Source organism: Podarcis vaucheri (assembly GCF_965113315.1).
Source record: "Podarcis vaucheri genome assembly, chromosome: 7".
Taxonomy (NCBI): Eukaryota; Metazoa; Chordata; class Lepidosauria; order Squamata; family Lacertidae; genus Podarcis; species Podarcis vaucheri.
The window spans coordinates 91,610,374-91,627,561 of NC_138765.1; the positions used below are offsets into that span (position 1 = coordinate 91,610,374).

Below are 17,188 nucleotides of genomic sequence, written 5' to 3' on the forward strand. Positions count from 1 at the left end.
GTGCTGCCCTTTTGACTGAAAATTTGGTCCAACATATTTAAAGACTTTAACTGGTTATCCATATACCATTTGTGGGCCCTGTAGTGTCTTCAAGACTTTGGTAATTCACAGCCAGCTGTTCCTTTTGGCAGTATCCTGAGAATGCCCTCGTCAATCTTCTAGGCCGACTTTTGTTTGAGATAGGAGTACTGTGTCAACAGCATATAGTAACAGATGGCTTTTGTGGCCAATTTAGGGGCATGATACTCTGGGGGTGTTAATTTATATTTATATATAAATTAAATAATGCAGGAGCTAGGATACACCTTGCTTAACTCCCTTTGTAGCTGGTATGCAACCTGCAAGCTGCCTGTTTGTAGAGCAACGCACTTTCAGCATGGTGTCTTTATGTAGACATTTAACCAAGAAAAACAATCTTTTATGTATTCTCAAAGAATTTGATTTATCCCAGAGTCTTACTCAAGAGATTGATTTGAATGCAGCTTTCAGGTCTATGAAAGCTGCATATAGCACGCTACCTGGTTTCTTAACATATTTATCTATAAAATGGGCTAATACAAAGCAATGGTCTGTGCTGGATCTACCTTGTCGACTCTAGCTAGCATAGTACAGGTGATGTGGCCTTTCTGGAAAATTTTCAGGAATTAGGGTAATATACATTGGGAAATTTTCAGTTTGCAACATGAAAATTTCTGATGCTCTAAATAGTAACTTAATTTAGCATGTTCATTCTATTTTAGTAAACAAAGCTTAAAAACAGAACTGTCCAGCTTGCTTAAAACTGCATTTGCAGTTTGCATCCATTCTTCATTACCAAGGATCTTAGGATATGGAACACTTTCCATGGAAAAAATTCCACTCTGCATCACTCCTGTGGCACGACCAACCTGTTATGAACTATTAGAAGAGGTTATAGGGCAGCCACATTTTTCCAAACATGAAGTACTGAAGGGACAGAATTAACTATGCAGGTGAATGCAAACAGTATGGAAGTGATGCTTTTGACTCCTCAGTGTGGCAAAGGAAGACAACACGGGAGGGGCTTCCCTATTACAGTGGTGCCTCGCAAGACGAAAAGAATCCGTTCTGTGATTCTCTTCGTCTAGTTTTTTCGTCTTGCGAAGCAAGCCCATTGAAGGATTAGCGGATTAGCGCTATTAGCGGCTTATCTGCTGATCGGATCAGCTGATAAGCGGCTTAGCGGCTTAGAAAAGGGGGGGGAAGGGAAAAAAACCAGCAGGAACTCGCAAGACATTGTTGTCTTGCAAAGCAAGCCCATAGGAGATTCGTTTTGCGAAGCACCTCCAAAACGGAAAACTCTTTCGTCTAGCGAGTTTTCCGTCTTGCGAGACATTCGTCTTGCGGGGCACCACTGTATACGATTCCAGGCATGTCTATGGCTGTTCAGAGAGGAAAGTGAGGTCCTGATTTGACCCCACCTGGGCTGGCATTGTGTAATGTAGGTGGTGCTGGTGGGCTTTCATCTTTAGGGGAGCAAGAGGGGGCAGAAACAGCTAGAAAAAAGACTTGACAGGCAAAGAACATGTCTAGGCTTCCCCCGCAATAGACTGTTCACACTGCAGACCCCAGCTGGGGAGCTGGAGAACATCCTTCTGCAAAAGAATGGGGACTTACAGAGCCAGCGATCCGAGACCACCCGGATAAAGTATTGTGGGGGGAGAGGCTCGAAGACTGGCACAAAGAAAGTGATGAGGTGTTCATCCTGAGCATACTTGGCCTTCAGAAGGAAATACTCGTGATGTAGGATCACTTCACTGTCCACATCCTCCACCAGGATCCAAAAGGCCTCTGAAGAACCATGCACCTGGCCCAAGAGAGGAGAAAACTGGGATTTAAATACTGCTCTCTCTGTGTACTGTTTAAGGAGTGCAACTTGTACTGCTGCTACCATTCAGTCCCCATCAATCCCTGTTCCATGAGCTGCCTCCACCTCAAACTAGCTACCCAGCAACCCTCCCCACCCCACCTTACTGGTGGCCATTACTTCAGACCTCCAGGGGGTCCCTTTACCTTTTCATCCCACTGGAAATCTGGGGTAATTGTCAGCTCTACTTTCAGAGTGGACCTGGTGATGGGCTGCAGGTGGACAGACAACTCCAGTTTGGGGAACAAATGGACATATTTGTGGATTGTCTTCCCCATCTTTGGCATCCGAATCAGCTCCCCTGTGAAGGGATGGTATTTAAAAAAAAGACGAGTAAGCATGTGCAGAGATGGAGATCTGAGATGAACTGCACACATTCAAGGTTCTCAGCAGGTCATAATCAAGTTGGTCCATACTCTGTAGAAAAACTGAGAGACCCTTTAGCCCAGAAACACCAATCCCTTAGATCCCCTCCGCTGCCACACACACACACACACACACACACACACACACACACACAACCACTTCTGTCCACTGACCTATTTCATTGTGATTCAAGTCATAGAGTCGTTCAAATGGGAAGTTTTTCTTCTCAATTTTCTTCACCACCTCTTCAGGCAGTTTCTTGAATTGACGAAGGGGGCACATGGATTGCCACCTGCATTAGCAAGAAGCACCATCAGGATTGTGCCAGCAATGATGGTTAGTAAGTAATGGAAGAGGAATTTAGGCACTACCCAAGTTCCTTGTGTTTTTCTCCGCGCTCTTCCTTCAAATTGAGGAAGAAAAGTGAGGAGGTTCCTCTTCAGCCTCAAAATGGGCCCTCTGTGTGGCCATCTGTGCATAACCCCACCCCAACCCGCAGCCCCACAAGGCTTCCCATTTCCGGTGCCTTTGGCTTGCAAGCCTGCTCAGGAGACTAAGCCAATGTTCTTCACACTGCCATCGCAAGAGACTTGGGTTGCCTGATGGAGCTTGCTTCTTGCCCCCTGCCCTGGCACAAAAACAAACACCATGGTCTGTCCCACTTATGGGAAGTGATTCTGGAAACCAGTACGGATGCAATCACATAACTGGCTTTCTAGGGCAGGACATACTGCTCATTTTGAAATCCCAGAAACTCCAGTCTTCTGGTCCTTAGCGTGGCACAAGTCCTTTCCCCTCTACAGCTGCTTTCCCAACCAACACTTTAAAAAAAAGGGTATACCACCCTACACTCAAAGGTCTCAGGGCGGTTACAGCATGAAATCACTTTTTATCCCTCCCTTTTGACTGCCCACCCACTGCCAAAAGACTGCCCAGGATGAAGTAAGGAGCATGGTAAGGCAGCACAACTGGATCAGGCTGGTGAGGGGCTGCCAAGCTGCTGGGGTCCTCAGCCAGTGCCCAGCCTGGCTGAGTGCTGCTGCTAGGCCCAGCTGCAGGGCAGGGCACTACTGGTATAAAGTCTGCAATACATAAAGATTAAGAGCATGCTCTGGAGCCACTACGTACATTCGTTTGTCAATCATCTTGCAGAGGTTCAAAGTCTTGTCAGTAAGCTGCGCCCAACCACGGTTGAGGACAATCTCAAAGATTGCACGCATGAGCCGCCCAGCAGACTGAAAGCAGGACAAAACAGATGTCAAATATCAAAGAAAGAAACCTCACAGGGAGGTTTTAGTTGATTTTTTGATTAAAATACAAGCATGTATCCACATCCATCTAAAGATCAATTTGTGAAACTCCGCTTCCACCCTGCAGGTGATCAGGCCCATTAATATAATACATCTGACAAAATGGCTCACAAGAAACAAAGAAGACCTCCAGGTACCTACAAGACTCCTTACTGCAATGAATTTACAGGGCCACCCCTTTGGAATGAAGCCATCTTACACCAAGTTAAGCCACTGGTCCATCTAGTCCAGCCTTTGCCAAACTTGTGCCCTCCAGATTCTTCGGATACGCTGGATATGGCTGTTCAAAATGTTAGTGCAAAAACTCTGGAGGGCACCGGGTTGGCAAAGGCTGGGCAAGCTCTACAATGCCTACTGCAGTGACTTTCCCAGTTCTGCTCCTCTAGATTGAAGGGATGCAACCTGGGGCCTTCTGTATATAAAGTATGGGATCTACCACATGACAAGCTGTACAGACCACCAAAGATAGTAAGTAAAAGTTCCTCTTTACCCATGCACAACAGAAGGCTTGTGATAGCTAAACAACAAACTTATTGCGATGTGGTCTTTCTCAAAGTGGTGGATTCATGAAAACCTTGTAAATGGAGGATACCGGAGCACAAAAGAGCCACTTACAATCTGAATGGTTACTCACCTGAGTGACATACACCATGTCTGCCATGAGAGCAAAGCCCTCCAGCTTCAGCTGGGAGATAAAGGCCTGAAGGAGCACATTGATCTAAGGAGAAGACAATAAGGGGCATTAACATCCTCCAAAGAAGGGATGAGGAACCTTTTTCAGGCCCACAGCCACATTCTCCTGGTGTTGGCCAGACCCACAAACAAGCACACACACAACATATTAAACGTATATATATGTAGCTTTGCAAGTACACTCAAGTTTCACCATAGATTTTCTTCATAGGCTTGCTTTTTTAAAATGAAGTTGGTTTAAAACAAAACAGCTCCCAAGAGGGCAGCCAGCCAGTTACTCCCTTGGGTAAAATGACTCCCTGAACAAGTAGAACTAGTCAGAGGACAAAAAATGGGGAATTCATACAACTCAGGAACTTGTAGAACCAACCTCACGCTGGATATAAGCTTGCCCTGGAAGAGACAGGGCTTACCTTAGCACTAGGCTCCTCAATGCTTTCTTTCACTGGGATTGGGACCCGCTCAAGTAGCTTCTGCAGTTCCAGTTTCTCTTCCTGCAGTTGTTTTAAAAATAGTAATTAGGAAAGAACAGAGTAGGCTAGGCCACTCTGCCAAGCCTACAACAGCACAATATCCTTTTGAAATGAATAAAAAAGTAGGCCACTCATCCACTTCTGAGGGCCACAGATCAACAACTGCAGCAAGTTTGCATGATTAATGGAGAAATATGTATGCAGATATCAGTTTCATTCTCAATGGGTTTTCCACTGAGCTAAGCACCAGTACTTTATTCAAATTTCATTCAGTTCCTTAGCAGTTTAAATACAAACATAGAAATGACGGCAATTTGAAAAAATCAGAACAAGTTGTGTTCTCTGGACAGAGCCTTGCCGATCCAGTACCTTCACGTTTAAAAGTATTTATAGTCACAAAGACTAGGAATGTCTCCTCCACTCCACCAGTAAAAACAAGACCTTGCAGAAGAGGATACAAACTAAACACTAACAAAAATAACTACAAGGGCAGGAGGTGGGTATCCTGCCCAAAAAGATCTCTGGATTCATACCTCTCTCACGGTGATGTTCTTAAACTCAGAAGAAAGTGAGAAAACCCGGAAGAGTTCAATCTCACTCAAGGTGGGCTTGAGTAGTTGGTTGTAAGTCTGTATGGTCTCGTTGGTGATATAGTAGTGGCTGGCAATGCGTCCCAGCTCAGTAACCTGGGGAGAGAGGGAGGAAAGCCACTTCTGGTTAACAAAATGGAGAGGAAAGAACAAACCAGGCTTAGGTTACTGAAACACATAGGTGGGGCAGCCCTCAATATTTTGAAACTTCGGTTCAAAATAGGGTGGGGAGGTTGGTGCACTGGAATGAGCACGTTTTAAGAGATTTAAATTTTAACAGATGTTCATTGGCACCCAGACTGTTTTCCAAGCATAACTGAAGGTGCAAGTTTTAACCTTAAAAGCCCCACCAGGTCTTGAATTAGGTACCTGGAAGGACCATTGCCTCCCAACAAAAGAGACTGTTTTTGAAGGCTGTTTTTGGGGTGCCTTTTGAAGTGAAAGGAGAAGCTGCTTCAAGAAACAAACTGGTTCAGACACAACACTAAGCCAGCCACTCTGTGGCTTGAATAAAATGGAGAAGCTTGAGCTATGTGCACATAGACTACTTTGCTTAGCCAGTTTGGCTTGGTGCTGTGTAAATACTGCTATATAAAATTGTTTTTTCCTCCACTCAAAATATACAAAAAATGGACAGTGGTGACAGAGATTTAACGTATTTTTACATTGATTGGAATGACCACAGATGGAAAGGGGAGAAAGGATCTTTGCTACATCCCTGTCTTGTCATATATTACTACTTCAGTAAACAGAGGTTCAGTTTGGCTAACAGGCTTAGCCTCCTTTTTTTATTCATTTGGAATGTCTAGTGTGAAAATTTCTATGTAATTCATTCTGAAGCTTTAGAAACTGATAATTCTCATGTATAACAATGGAGAAATATACAATGCTTGGATCAAAGATGCATTTCTGCTCCTAGAGTATGCTGCCATCTTCATGAGGAGCATACATTGCTATTGTTTCCTGCAATTTTCTTAGTTTGTGCATCTCAAAAGTAGGAAAAAATAAGATAATGTGCTTAGCACAGGATGCAACCATCTGCAACTCTTTAGTATTTAGCATACCATTTTTAAACCTATATAGGATGTCATTTTTAGTATACTTACCAATTTGCTTGTACAAACTGAAGCCATATGTCATATAGCAAAATGTTACATACTAAGTATACACACATCATTTGGGATTTGTATTATTTTGTATTCGTGTTATTTTATTTGTATTTATCTGCTTATTCTTGGGAGCCACCTAGGAAGCCTTTTTGGCTGAAGGGCAGCATACAAATAGTAACACATTTTATTTTAAAGCAGCAAAATAAGTTTTGTGTGATAAGAATATAAGAATACAACGTGTGAAGATGCACAAAGAGGCTGGCAAAGCAGCTGCAAATAAGCATCCTGGGTGGCCAGACTCCTGATAAGACTAGCAGAAAGCACCTGCAAAGAGAGTTTGAACTCCACTCTCACCTGGAAGTTCCCTGTCTTCTTGTCGTACTTGACCAGGTTGTTCTTATCTAGCATCAGAGCTGCAGTGTGCACCAAATCCAGTCGGCGCTGGTCCAACAGTGGGTCTCCTTTCAGGTCATCATGCGATATCCCGTATAGAGTTGGGGAACGTAGCATTCGTATGTAGAGATAAGTATAGCCAAGCCAGTTTACAGCATCCTGCAGCGGCCAAGAAACACAGTATCAGAGTCAGCAGTTTCCAGCAACCTGTCATGCCTCAAATCCTGGAAGGGATAGGATGGGGCAGAGGCCACAGGGACATCACAGCATGCTTTAAAGTCCACCTCTGCTGGCCATCAGGCAAGGGCAGGCATAGGCAAACTCGGCCCTCCAGATGTTTTTGAGACTACAATTCCCATCATCCCTGACCACTGGTCCTGTTAGTTGGGATGATGGGAGTTGTAGTCCCAAAACATTTGGAGGGCCAAGTTTGCCTATGCCTGGGCAAGGGCTTTTCCCACCTGCCTTGCCCTAACCTCCAGCCCTTTCAGCCCTAGAAGCTTTCAGAAGGGAGTTGCTGTCATGACCATTCTGCGTATGTGCCTTCTGATGAACTGAGTAGAAGACTATGAGTCATGGGGTGGAGAGTGTGTGTGTGTGAATTCAACAGTGCTTAGTTTGTTTTTGGTTGTTAGTTTGTTAATATTGGTTTGTGGATTATGAGTGCTGCCATGCTTTGTGAATTTTATAATATGACTTTTCTTGTGGTTGTGCTGTTTAGCCTATATTTTAAATTGTTTTGTTAAGAGCATTTTATAGAAAGTGGTTGTTTTACTGATAATCTGTAATTGCTCTACTAATGATTTGTTTATTTTTTATATGATTTACGTTGTAATTTGTGGTGTTCTAATATATTATTATTTACTGTGTATAAGATGCTTTGTGACTTGTGTGAGTGAAAAGTGGCATAGAAATATAATAAATGGAATGAAAATGCAAAGGACAGGTCCTTCAAATAATAGTGAAGAGGGGCACACCTTTGCAGATTCATTAACTAATGTCACATCCACACCAGCCATTTAAAGCACATTTATGCCAGAAAACAAGACCCCAAGATGGTTATCACCAATGGAGGCTAAGGCCCGAAAGAAACTCAATATGGAGGCCGGCTGGCCAAAATATTGGGAAATAATAGAAAAAATTGGAGATAATTGGAGGTTGCAGAGCTTGGAAAAAATAAAGAATAAGGTGCGAGATTGGCTACATTACGCTCAAAGTCAAGAGGTTTTTAAATTAGACAAAAAGATAGGATTCCAGGTGGAAAAATCGAAGTTAGAGACAGAATTGTTAGAACCAAAGACTAAGGTACTTTCAAGAATGTATAGCTTGCTGCTTAAATGGAACACTCAGGATAAGACAGTCAAATCAGCCATGATAAAATGGGCCCAGGATATTGGGTATAACATTATGTTTGAGGACTGGGAAAGGTTATGGACCACCGGAATGAAATTCACGGCATGTAATGCCTTGAAGGAAAATATTATGAAAATGATATATAGGTGGTACATGACCCCAGTCAAGCTTGCAAAAATATATCACCTGTCTGATAACAAATGCTGGAAATGTAAAGAGGCTGAAGGGACATTTTTTCACCTCTGGTGGACCTGTCCAAAAGTGAAGGCCTTCTGGGAAATGATTTATAATGGGCTAAAAAAGGTATTTAAATATACCTTTACCAAGAAACCAGAGGCCTTCCTCTTGGGCATTGTCGGCCAGAAAGTGTTAAAAAAGATAGAACGTTTTTTATGTATGCGACCACAGCAGCAAGAATACTTATTGCAAAATGTTGGAAGACACAAGATTTGCCCACACTGGAAGAGTGGCAGACGCAATTGATGGACTATATGGAACTGGCCGAAATGACTGGCAGAATCCGAGACTTGGGAGAAGAAACAATGGAAGAGGACTGGAAAAAATTTAAGGACTATTTACAGAAACAATATAAGTTGTATGAATGTTAAGAAATTGCACGATTTAGTAAAATACTGCTCCAGTAATTTAACTGTGAGATACAGAAAATTAAGTTATAAGTAAGAAAAGGTCGAAACTTAAAGTAATATCATGTTTAATTTAAGGTACAAATAATTGACAAAAACTACTTTAAATCTAGAAACATAACATTTGAAAAGTACAAAATAAGGTATGAAATAAGGTAATAATTTGCTGGTATTTTTTATTTAAATAATGCAGGGTAAGGGAGATGTGAGGAAGTCCAGTTAGTCATATTTCTTGTTCTTTTTTGTTTGTATTGTTTGTTGGCATATTGGTGTTTTGGTTTTTCTGTTTGTTGTCTTTTTGGGATTTTGTGTGTTTGCTTTTTGTTTTGTGTTTGAAAACTTAATAAAATATTTTATATATATAAAAAAAGCACTTTTATGCCACTTTACCAGTCATGCCCCCCCCCAAAGAATCCTGGGAACTGTAGTTTACCCCTCACAAAGCAAGAAACTGCATTTTCCAGGATTTGGCCAGGGTGAGATAGCCAAGACAGTTAAAAGTGGTGTAAGAGTGTTTTAAACTGATGGTGTGGATGTGGCCTTAAGAGAAGAGGGGAAGACTGATGATTTTATCAATGGAGCAGTAAGATGTCACTGGTGAAATGTCTGGCAACAACAGAACATTGTTTTGCAAGAGAATGCATAAGCAGGTGGCTCTTTGTTGTACCATCTGTTGCATAATGGGTTTCCACTAGTCAGCTGTTGCACTGGATTCCTATTTCACAGCATTAAAACTCACCGTCCACAGCACAAGAACCCTTGCACTAGCTGACAGAGAATACTGGATAAAGCCCTGAATTCTGAAATTGCCGCGAACTAGGCTGAGAGGCTTCAGAGATGAACTTCTCTCGCACACAACCCACTAAATACCACGACTACTGCCCTGCATGATTCTAGATGCCAGATTCACAGCTGAGTATCTAGCCTCCCAAAATGTGACTCTAGAACCATCTGAAGGACTGTTACATTATACTTTATACACACACTCAAAATCCCTAATCAGGTGTTGTGACTAAATGGTCTCCCTAACACAGCACCCCCCTTTTTCTCTACACTGAGACACTAAAAACAGAGCAGCCACAAGTCATGACTGGGGTCTCTCCTCCTCACCTTTGCATTTTGGACGTTGCCCAGCACGACCTCTGCATTCAGCATGTCTGGCAGCTTCGCCACCATTTGGCTCTCAATGGGAAGCTGCTGGTTCAGCAGTGAGAGGTAATACTGCAGCTCTCCATGAGAAGTGATCAGGATTCCCTCGCCCTTGGTGTCGTACTGAGGTCTCCCAGCACGACCCAGCATCTTTAAAAACACACACAAGTCAGAGAGGTAAGTTAGACCTCAAACAGAGTTTCTAACATTAATTAACAGCCAAGTGTCTTAAGAATATTTCTGCAACATCTAAAGAAACACAGAGAGAAACAGTGTCCTTAATCCTAAAATCCACTACAGTGTGTGCCTGTGTCCCATAGGAATTACCTGCAAGATGTCCAGGGCACCCAGTTCAGTCCAGCGACCTTTCTCTGGGCTGTACACCTGTGTCCCCTTGATGATGACGGTGTGAGCAGGAAGATTTACACCCCAAGCCAAAGTTGCTGTGGATACCAAAACCTGTAAGGGGAAAATATCAGGGTTGAAAAAAATCTTCTGCTTAGTTTCAAAGGAACTCCCGACAATGCTGCAATACACCGGGGGTGGGGATTAAAAGTGGCACCCAATTTTAATAGAGATTCGCCATCAACCATCTTTGGAGACTGGGTGGTAAGCAGGAGAAGAGCAGACAGGCTGCGCTGCATCAGTTTAAAGCAGAGAGGGAACCATGACAAGATTGTTTTGCTTCAGTGCTGTGCTAGGAGAAAGAAAAGCTCCCCATGCTCACCCCTTTGTCTCCCAAGTCTGCCCCTCCAGTCCCTACCCTTGATCTTTCTTTGCCCACATCCCAGTCCCTCAACCTATTTCTTCCCACAGTTCTTAACCTCTTTCCCCAACCCCTAGTTTCACTCTCCATATGCCTTCCACCCCTGAATCTATTTCTTTCCCTTCCCAGTCTCTGGTCTTGCTCTCTCCCCACCATGACAACTTAAAGTTCACGTGTGCCTCTATGTCAAGCATGTTATAGGGTTTTGCCTACCCCAAGCTCCACCTGCTGTTTGTTGTCTTGCCCTCTTCCCTGTCTTTCACCTCACCGGGAAGCAGGGTTCCAACTTGAATAAAATATTTGGAGGGGAGCCAGCCATGCCCCGCCTTGCATAACCGATCACATAATGCCATACATGGACACCATTTGAATGGCAATGCCCATCAACTTTGGAGGGGGTGACGCCTTCAAATATTTTGCTGGGGGAAATCTGCTGTCATACCTGGATGTGCTTGTCTGCAAACAGATCTTCCACCAATGTTCGGTCCACCCTGGTCATGCCAGCATGGTGAATTGCAAAGCCATAGGGCAGCAAGTCTTTAAGCTCCAAATTCTGTGAGCAAAAAACAACATTGCCGTCAAAAACCCCCAATGCTTCCTGATTTTCTGTAGCTAAGTTAAGGAAGAGATGCAAACTTGTTCTAGAGAAAGAAAAGAGATGCTAGCAAGCACTAAAGATATTCTGGTAAATCTCTGAATTCTATCCTCTGAGGAGCCTAGGCTGACCTTCCACTAGGGGAAGGGACTCTTTCCCAAGACTTATGAAAAGAAAAGGTTTCACTTGGCCTTTGAAAGCAAACCACTTTATTTTCTGGTTCTGACACAGATTTTATCACTGCGTTGTTTCTTGCCAATTATTTTTTGGTTTGGATATTTTGGTATTAATTTATGTGGGTTAATTTGTGAATCATTATACAAATTAAATATGACAAAGTGGTAGATAAAGGTTGAATAAGTACAGAAATAAATACCTTGCATTGCTCAGCTTCTGTCCTCAAGACCTCGGTGGAGGCAGAGCCCTCTCGCAGGAAGAGACCCAGGGTGTCCTTCTCCAGACACATGTCCCTGATGGCTCGAGCAGTTTTCCCGGTCTCCTTCCTAGAGTGGACAAACACTAGCACCTGATTGGAGACAACAGAAATCAAAGTTATCAGTCCATGGTAGCTATGCAATGAGAAAGCAAGCCATTGGGGCACGGGGATCAAAGAGGACAGTATAAGTACAAGCGGAAAAGTCCAAAAGGTGTTCTGCCTCATGTGATCAACATCATGTGAGGAAAGGGGAAGAACTATATTTGCTGGCCCTGCATTCTCTTCTAGCCATATGGGTGAGGCCTGCAATGGAGAGCTTGCTCTGTGCAGGTAGGCTCCAGACGCGATTTAGAGCCCTGTTCATGCAGATAAATGTTCTAAAATCATGCAGGGAGCCAACATGATTTTTGGTTTATAAGAATACACACATTCTGAATAAATGGAGAGCACCAGAGTCAATTAACAGTGGCATATAGGAAAACAGCCCCTTTCCCACTCTACTGTGTGAGAGTAGACTGTATTGACATGTCTGAAAGCAGCAGCAGCATCTGCTGGAAAGAGTGAACCCCAAAACACAGATGAACACTATGCATAACTCTGCCTGCTCTTTCCTAAATGTCTGTACAAAGAAAAGCTGGATTAGGGCTCAAGAGGAGAGCAGTTTAGAAGGGCTTATAGGTACTCAACAGATATACCATGACATTAGATTGCTATGTGCTTCAGATAGACAGCAGCCCACCCTCTTTTTCTCTATACTATAAAATATAGCTGTAGGACCGGGCAAAAAAGGGGAGGCAGCACAGGTTTTTCTAAGCAGAAGATTCCAGTTCCTGTTCATTTAAAGCATTTTTACCGCACTCTTCAGCTGAAGAGGCTCCCAGTGTGGATTAAAAGTCACTAAAGAAAAAGCAAAAGCAGCCTCTGCTCTCAGGCTGACACCTGGAGAAATCACAGGAAGCTGCTACCTGTCAAGGTAAGTTATATTGGGTCAGACTTGGCATGTTCAAAATGTACCCAATGTTAAAATTGCAACTCTTGTCCACTTAAGTTCACTGCAGTTACAACCAAGAGACCCATAAAAATAAAAAAGTCAGTGTTCAACAAAATGGGGAACTCCAGCTGGGTTATAGAAGAAACACCATAGAGGCTGCAATGCAGTTCCAAATCAGCAGCTACCCAGCAGCCAGGACGACATTCCCAACAACGCATGCCTCTTCCTGAGAAGATGCACTTCACCACATCCCTGAGCCAAGAACAGATTAAGAAATGATATTTCAAAGTGGGGGAGGGGATAGAAAGCAATGGCCAAATAAAGACTATTTACAGAAATACTGTAAAATTAATGAATGTTAGGAAAATGTTGGTATGGCTTTAGTAGAAATGTTATAAGGAATTAAGTATAAATAGATTAATAGAGTATTAAAGGGAAAAATAAGGTTAGAATGTGTTAAGATAATTAAAGGATAGAAAGCAGAGGAAGATGGAAAGGAATTGGTGAAACAATTAACAGAAGTGGAATACAAAAAGGGAGGTGTGAGGAGGTCATTGAAATAAGTGAATGAAAGATAAGATATTGAAACTGTTTGATGTGTTTTAAACTGTTTTTGTTTTGTTTTGTTAGTTTAATGTGTTAGTGTTATGTATTGTTTTTGTATTGTATTGTATATATATATATATTGTAGTGTTTAAATTGTTGGAAAAGTAATAAATATTATTTAAAAAGAAAGAAAGAAAGAAAGCAATGGCCAAATAGGATGCCTGAAGGTAAAGAGGGGTGCACAGAGATGCCTCCACCCACTTGCAAGTTGTTCTTCAATAATAATAATAATAATAATAATAATAATAATAATAATAATAATAATAATAATAATTTTTTATTATTTATATCCCGCCCATCTGGCTGGGTTTCCCCAGCCATTCTGGGTGGCTTCCAACAAAGTATTAAAATACAATAGTCCGCCAAACATTAAAAGCTTCCCTAAACAGGGCTGCCTTCAGATGTCTTCAAAAAGTCTTGTAGTTGTTTTTCTCTTTGACATCTGGTGGGAGGGCATTCCACAGGGCAGATGCCACTACCGAGAAGGCCCTCTGCCTTCTTTGAGATGCAACCACTCTTCCCACACCTCCTGCCCCAATTTACCCAGAGATGAAAGAACCTACCTGGTTCTTCCCAGCATGCTCCATGATTTTCTCATACACAATCTCATTCATGATCTGGAAGCGCTTGATTGCTTTCTTCTCAGTGATTCCCACATAAGTCTGTTCCAGGGGCACTGGGCGGAAACTGCAAAAAGTGTCAGGCATCAAGTAAGTGACAAGCAAAAAGGTAAGATCTGCAGAAGGCAATTACTTCCTCAGAAATCTACAGTGAAGGAGCAATGGCATATTTATCTACCCTACAAAATACACTGCACATCCCCTTCTTGTTTGACATTAAAAAACAACTCCATAGCCGCAAACAGGTCATTTACCTAGAGAGCAAATATATATAGGCAAACATAGTGCACACAGAACTTTGTGCAGAAACACTTGGTTTATTGAGGCTAGGACTGTAGTGATACATCACCCAGGATGAGGGCCAGAGCATGATGGCGGCTTCACCCCGCAGTATATGGCGAGTGAAACCGCTGCAGCTCCCAAGTCCCACTTCTTTAAACTGCTCTTCTGAGGGGCACATGGCTGCACACACCTCAGCAAAGCCTTTTAAATACCCCCCCCCGTGCAAAGCCAGCGTTTGAGGGGGTGCCTCAGCACCTTCACCGCAGCCAACTGCCGCTGTGCGCTGGGGGTCGAGGCCCTTCCGGGCTGAGTATGATAGAAGGTTGGACAACTTATAAAAATATATTAAAACAAGAGGGAGGAGAGTTTAAATTAAACAAATTAAGGTTTTATCAGAAAATTAACAACATGGATACAATATAATCATTTGAATGAAATATTTAAGAAAAATAGAATACAAGGGTTTGGGAAACAAATGTAACAACTGGAGAGAGATCTGTTGGAATGCAATATTAAAGTGCTGCCTAAAATGTATAAGGTATTATTGGAATGGGAGACAAAGGATGAGCAAGTAAAATCTTCAATGATACATTGGGAAATAGATATTGGTTATAATATAGATATTGAAACAAGGGACCGATTGTAGAATATGGATATAAAATTTACAGCATGCTATGGTTTAAGAAAAAACTACATGAAAATGTTATAAAGATGGTATCGAATGCCGAATAAATCAGCAAAAATGTATAAATCAAAACCGATTAAGTGTTGGAAATGCAAAGAGGGAAAAAAGGGTTTTTTATCATATGTGATGGTCCTATAGAAAGGTTAAACCTTAATGGGAAATGATATACAGTGGTGCCCCGCAAGACGAATGCCTCGCAAGACGGAAAACTCGCAAAACGAATTTCCTATGGGCTTGCTTCACAAGACGACAATGTCTTGCGAGTTCCTGCTGGTTTTTTCCCCCTTCCCCTCCCTTTTTCTAAGCCGCTAAGCTGCTTATCAGCTGATCTGATCAGCAGATAAGCCGCTAATAGCGCTAATCCGTCAATGGGCTTGCTTCGCAAGACGAAAAAAACCGCTAGATGAAGAGAATCACAGAACGGATTCTTTTCGTCTTGCGAGGCACCACTGTACAATGAATTGAAAAAGATGTTTAAAATAACATTTGTAAAAAAAACACCCAAAGCTTTTCTTTTGGGAATTATAGAGGGAGAACTATCTAAACAGTATAGAAATGTATTCATGTATGCGACTACAGCGGCGAGAATGCTATTTGCCCAAAAATGGAAAGAAGAAGTCCCGATGAAAGAAGAATGGATACAAAAACTTATGGACTATGCAGAAATAGTGAAATTTAGTGGAAAAATAAGAAATCAAGATAACAAACTTTTTATAAAAGAATGGAAATGGTTTATTTAATATTTACAAACAAACTCTAAACAGATAAGGACGTTGGCAGAGTTATTGTAATAACCTGCAGTTTCATGAAAGTATATATTTAAAGTAGATGAATAAAAGAGTAAGTTAAGTTAATTTAGAATATGCAGGAAATGATAAAAATAAATTTAAGGAACTGCAGAAAGAGGAGGAATGAAGTCGAGTTTTGAAATGTGAGAATGATTATAAAACTATTGAAATGCATATAACTGAAAGTCATAAAAAATAAAAAAAGAAGACTCTCCACAGCACACACACCATACCTGTTGTCAAAGTAGAACAAGCCTTTGGTAGGCTCCACCCTCAAGAACGTAGCCACATCCTCGTAGTTTGGTAGGGTGGCACTCAGCCCAATAAGCCGCACATCTTCTTGAGTCATCTCAATGTTGCGAATGGCTCTGGCCACCAAAGCTTCCAGAACAGGGCCCCGGTCGTCATGCAGGAGGTGGATCTCATCCTGTAGAATGCAGGAAGCATTACCCTCCTTGCTCAGGGGGGTACCACACCATTTACACATCCCCAATAGAGCCCAGAAACCATTACATTTGGCTGGTTGCAATTCTGAGTGTCTCAAATGTTCTCCCACCCAGAAAATATCCCCAGCATTGCTGTGTGTAGCAGAAGCACAGACCCTCATCACAGCTCGACGAGAAGCTTCCAAGGCAACTCACCAAAATAATGAGGCGCACCAGCTGGGTATAGGTACGCTCGCCTCCTTTGCGGGTGATGATGTCCCACTTCTCTGGAGTGCAGACAATTATCTGAGTGGCGTTTATTTCTTCCTTGCACAACTGGTGGTCCCCAGTCAGCTCAGCCACAGTGATGCCATAAGTGGCCAAGCGCTAGAAGGAAAATTGGAACACAGCTATAAATAACAGATGTGCATTCATAGTGTGCTTTCAAGTATTCCACACACATTACTGTTTAAACCCTAACAGCAAGTCAGTACTGCCTCTAAATTACAACAATGTGTGGTTGAGAGTGTGGAGCACACCTGAAAACAGTCTTCCGCAAGCTAGAGTCCTCCAGGTGCTTTGGACTACAACTCCCAGCAACCCTAGACAGCATGAATGACAAGGCTGCCTTAAACTGATTAATAGGCCCAAAGCAAAGATCCAAAGAGCCCCTAATTCAGACTTAAACGCTATTCTCCAACAGGTCTCATTAGGTATCGACTCTTCCCCCTAGCATCCATAAGAGAGAGAGGCAAGACAAACAAAGCTCTTTCCATTGGCTGCCTGGACACTACTGCTAATAGGCCCACCCTTTTGAACAGATGGTTAAAAAAAAACTGGTGGAATGGCCGCAAACAAATTAACCTTGCTTGTTTTCCTCTTCCGTCCACTACTTTTTCCTATTGTGCTGCATCTATTACATTGCAAGTTGTTTTGGCAAACACTTTTCTGTTTAATTCCTTGTACAGTGCTTGTTTTTACTGACCCTTTTTGTTTTAATCTTTCTATTTTTAAAATACTTTGGTTGCT

General features: G+C 42.3%; 1 protein-coding gene across 1 annotated transcript in view; it reads right to left on the reverse strand.

Annotated features, from left to right (window-relative positions):
- The window catches only part of SNRNP200 (small nuclear ribonucleoprotein U5 subunit 200), a 50,636-nt gene that overhangs the window by 14,507 nt on the left and 18,941 nt on the right, over positions 1 to 17,188 (reverse strand). Inside the window, exons 14-28 of the mRNA XM_082229650.1 lie at positions 16,376 to 16,546; positions 15,968 to 16,161; positions 13,923 to 14,046; positions 11,703 to 11,852; positions 11,174 to 11,284; positions 10,293 to 10,424; positions 9,927 to 10,115; positions 6,781 to 6,978; positions 5,261 to 5,413; positions 4,668 to 4,748; positions 4,196 to 4,279; positions 3,380 to 3,486; positions 2,425 to 2,543; positions 2,032 to 2,186; positions 1,636 to 1,825 (exon numbers count right to left, since the gene is read on the reverse strand). Coding sequence (XP_082085776.1) covers positions 1,636 to 1,825; positions 2,032 to 2,186; positions 2,425 to 2,543; positions 3,380 to 3,486; positions 4,196 to 4,279; positions 4,668 to 4,748; positions 5,261 to 5,413; positions 6,781 to 6,978; positions 9,927 to 10,115; positions 10,293 to 10,424; positions 11,174 to 11,284; positions 11,703 to 11,852; positions 13,923 to 14,046; positions 15,968 to 16,161; positions 16,376 to 16,546 — 2,158 coding nt within the window. The remainder of the gene's footprint in view (positions 1 to 1,635; positions 1,826 to 2,031; positions 2,187 to 2,424; positions 2,544 to 3,379; positions 3,487 to 4,195; positions 4,280 to 4,667; positions 4,749 to 5,260; positions 5,414 to 6,780; positions 6,979 to 9,926; positions 10,116 to 10,292; positions 10,425 to 11,173; positions 11,285 to 11,702; positions 11,853 to 13,922; positions 14,047 to 15,967; positions 16,162 to 16,375; positions 16,547 to 17,188) is intronic.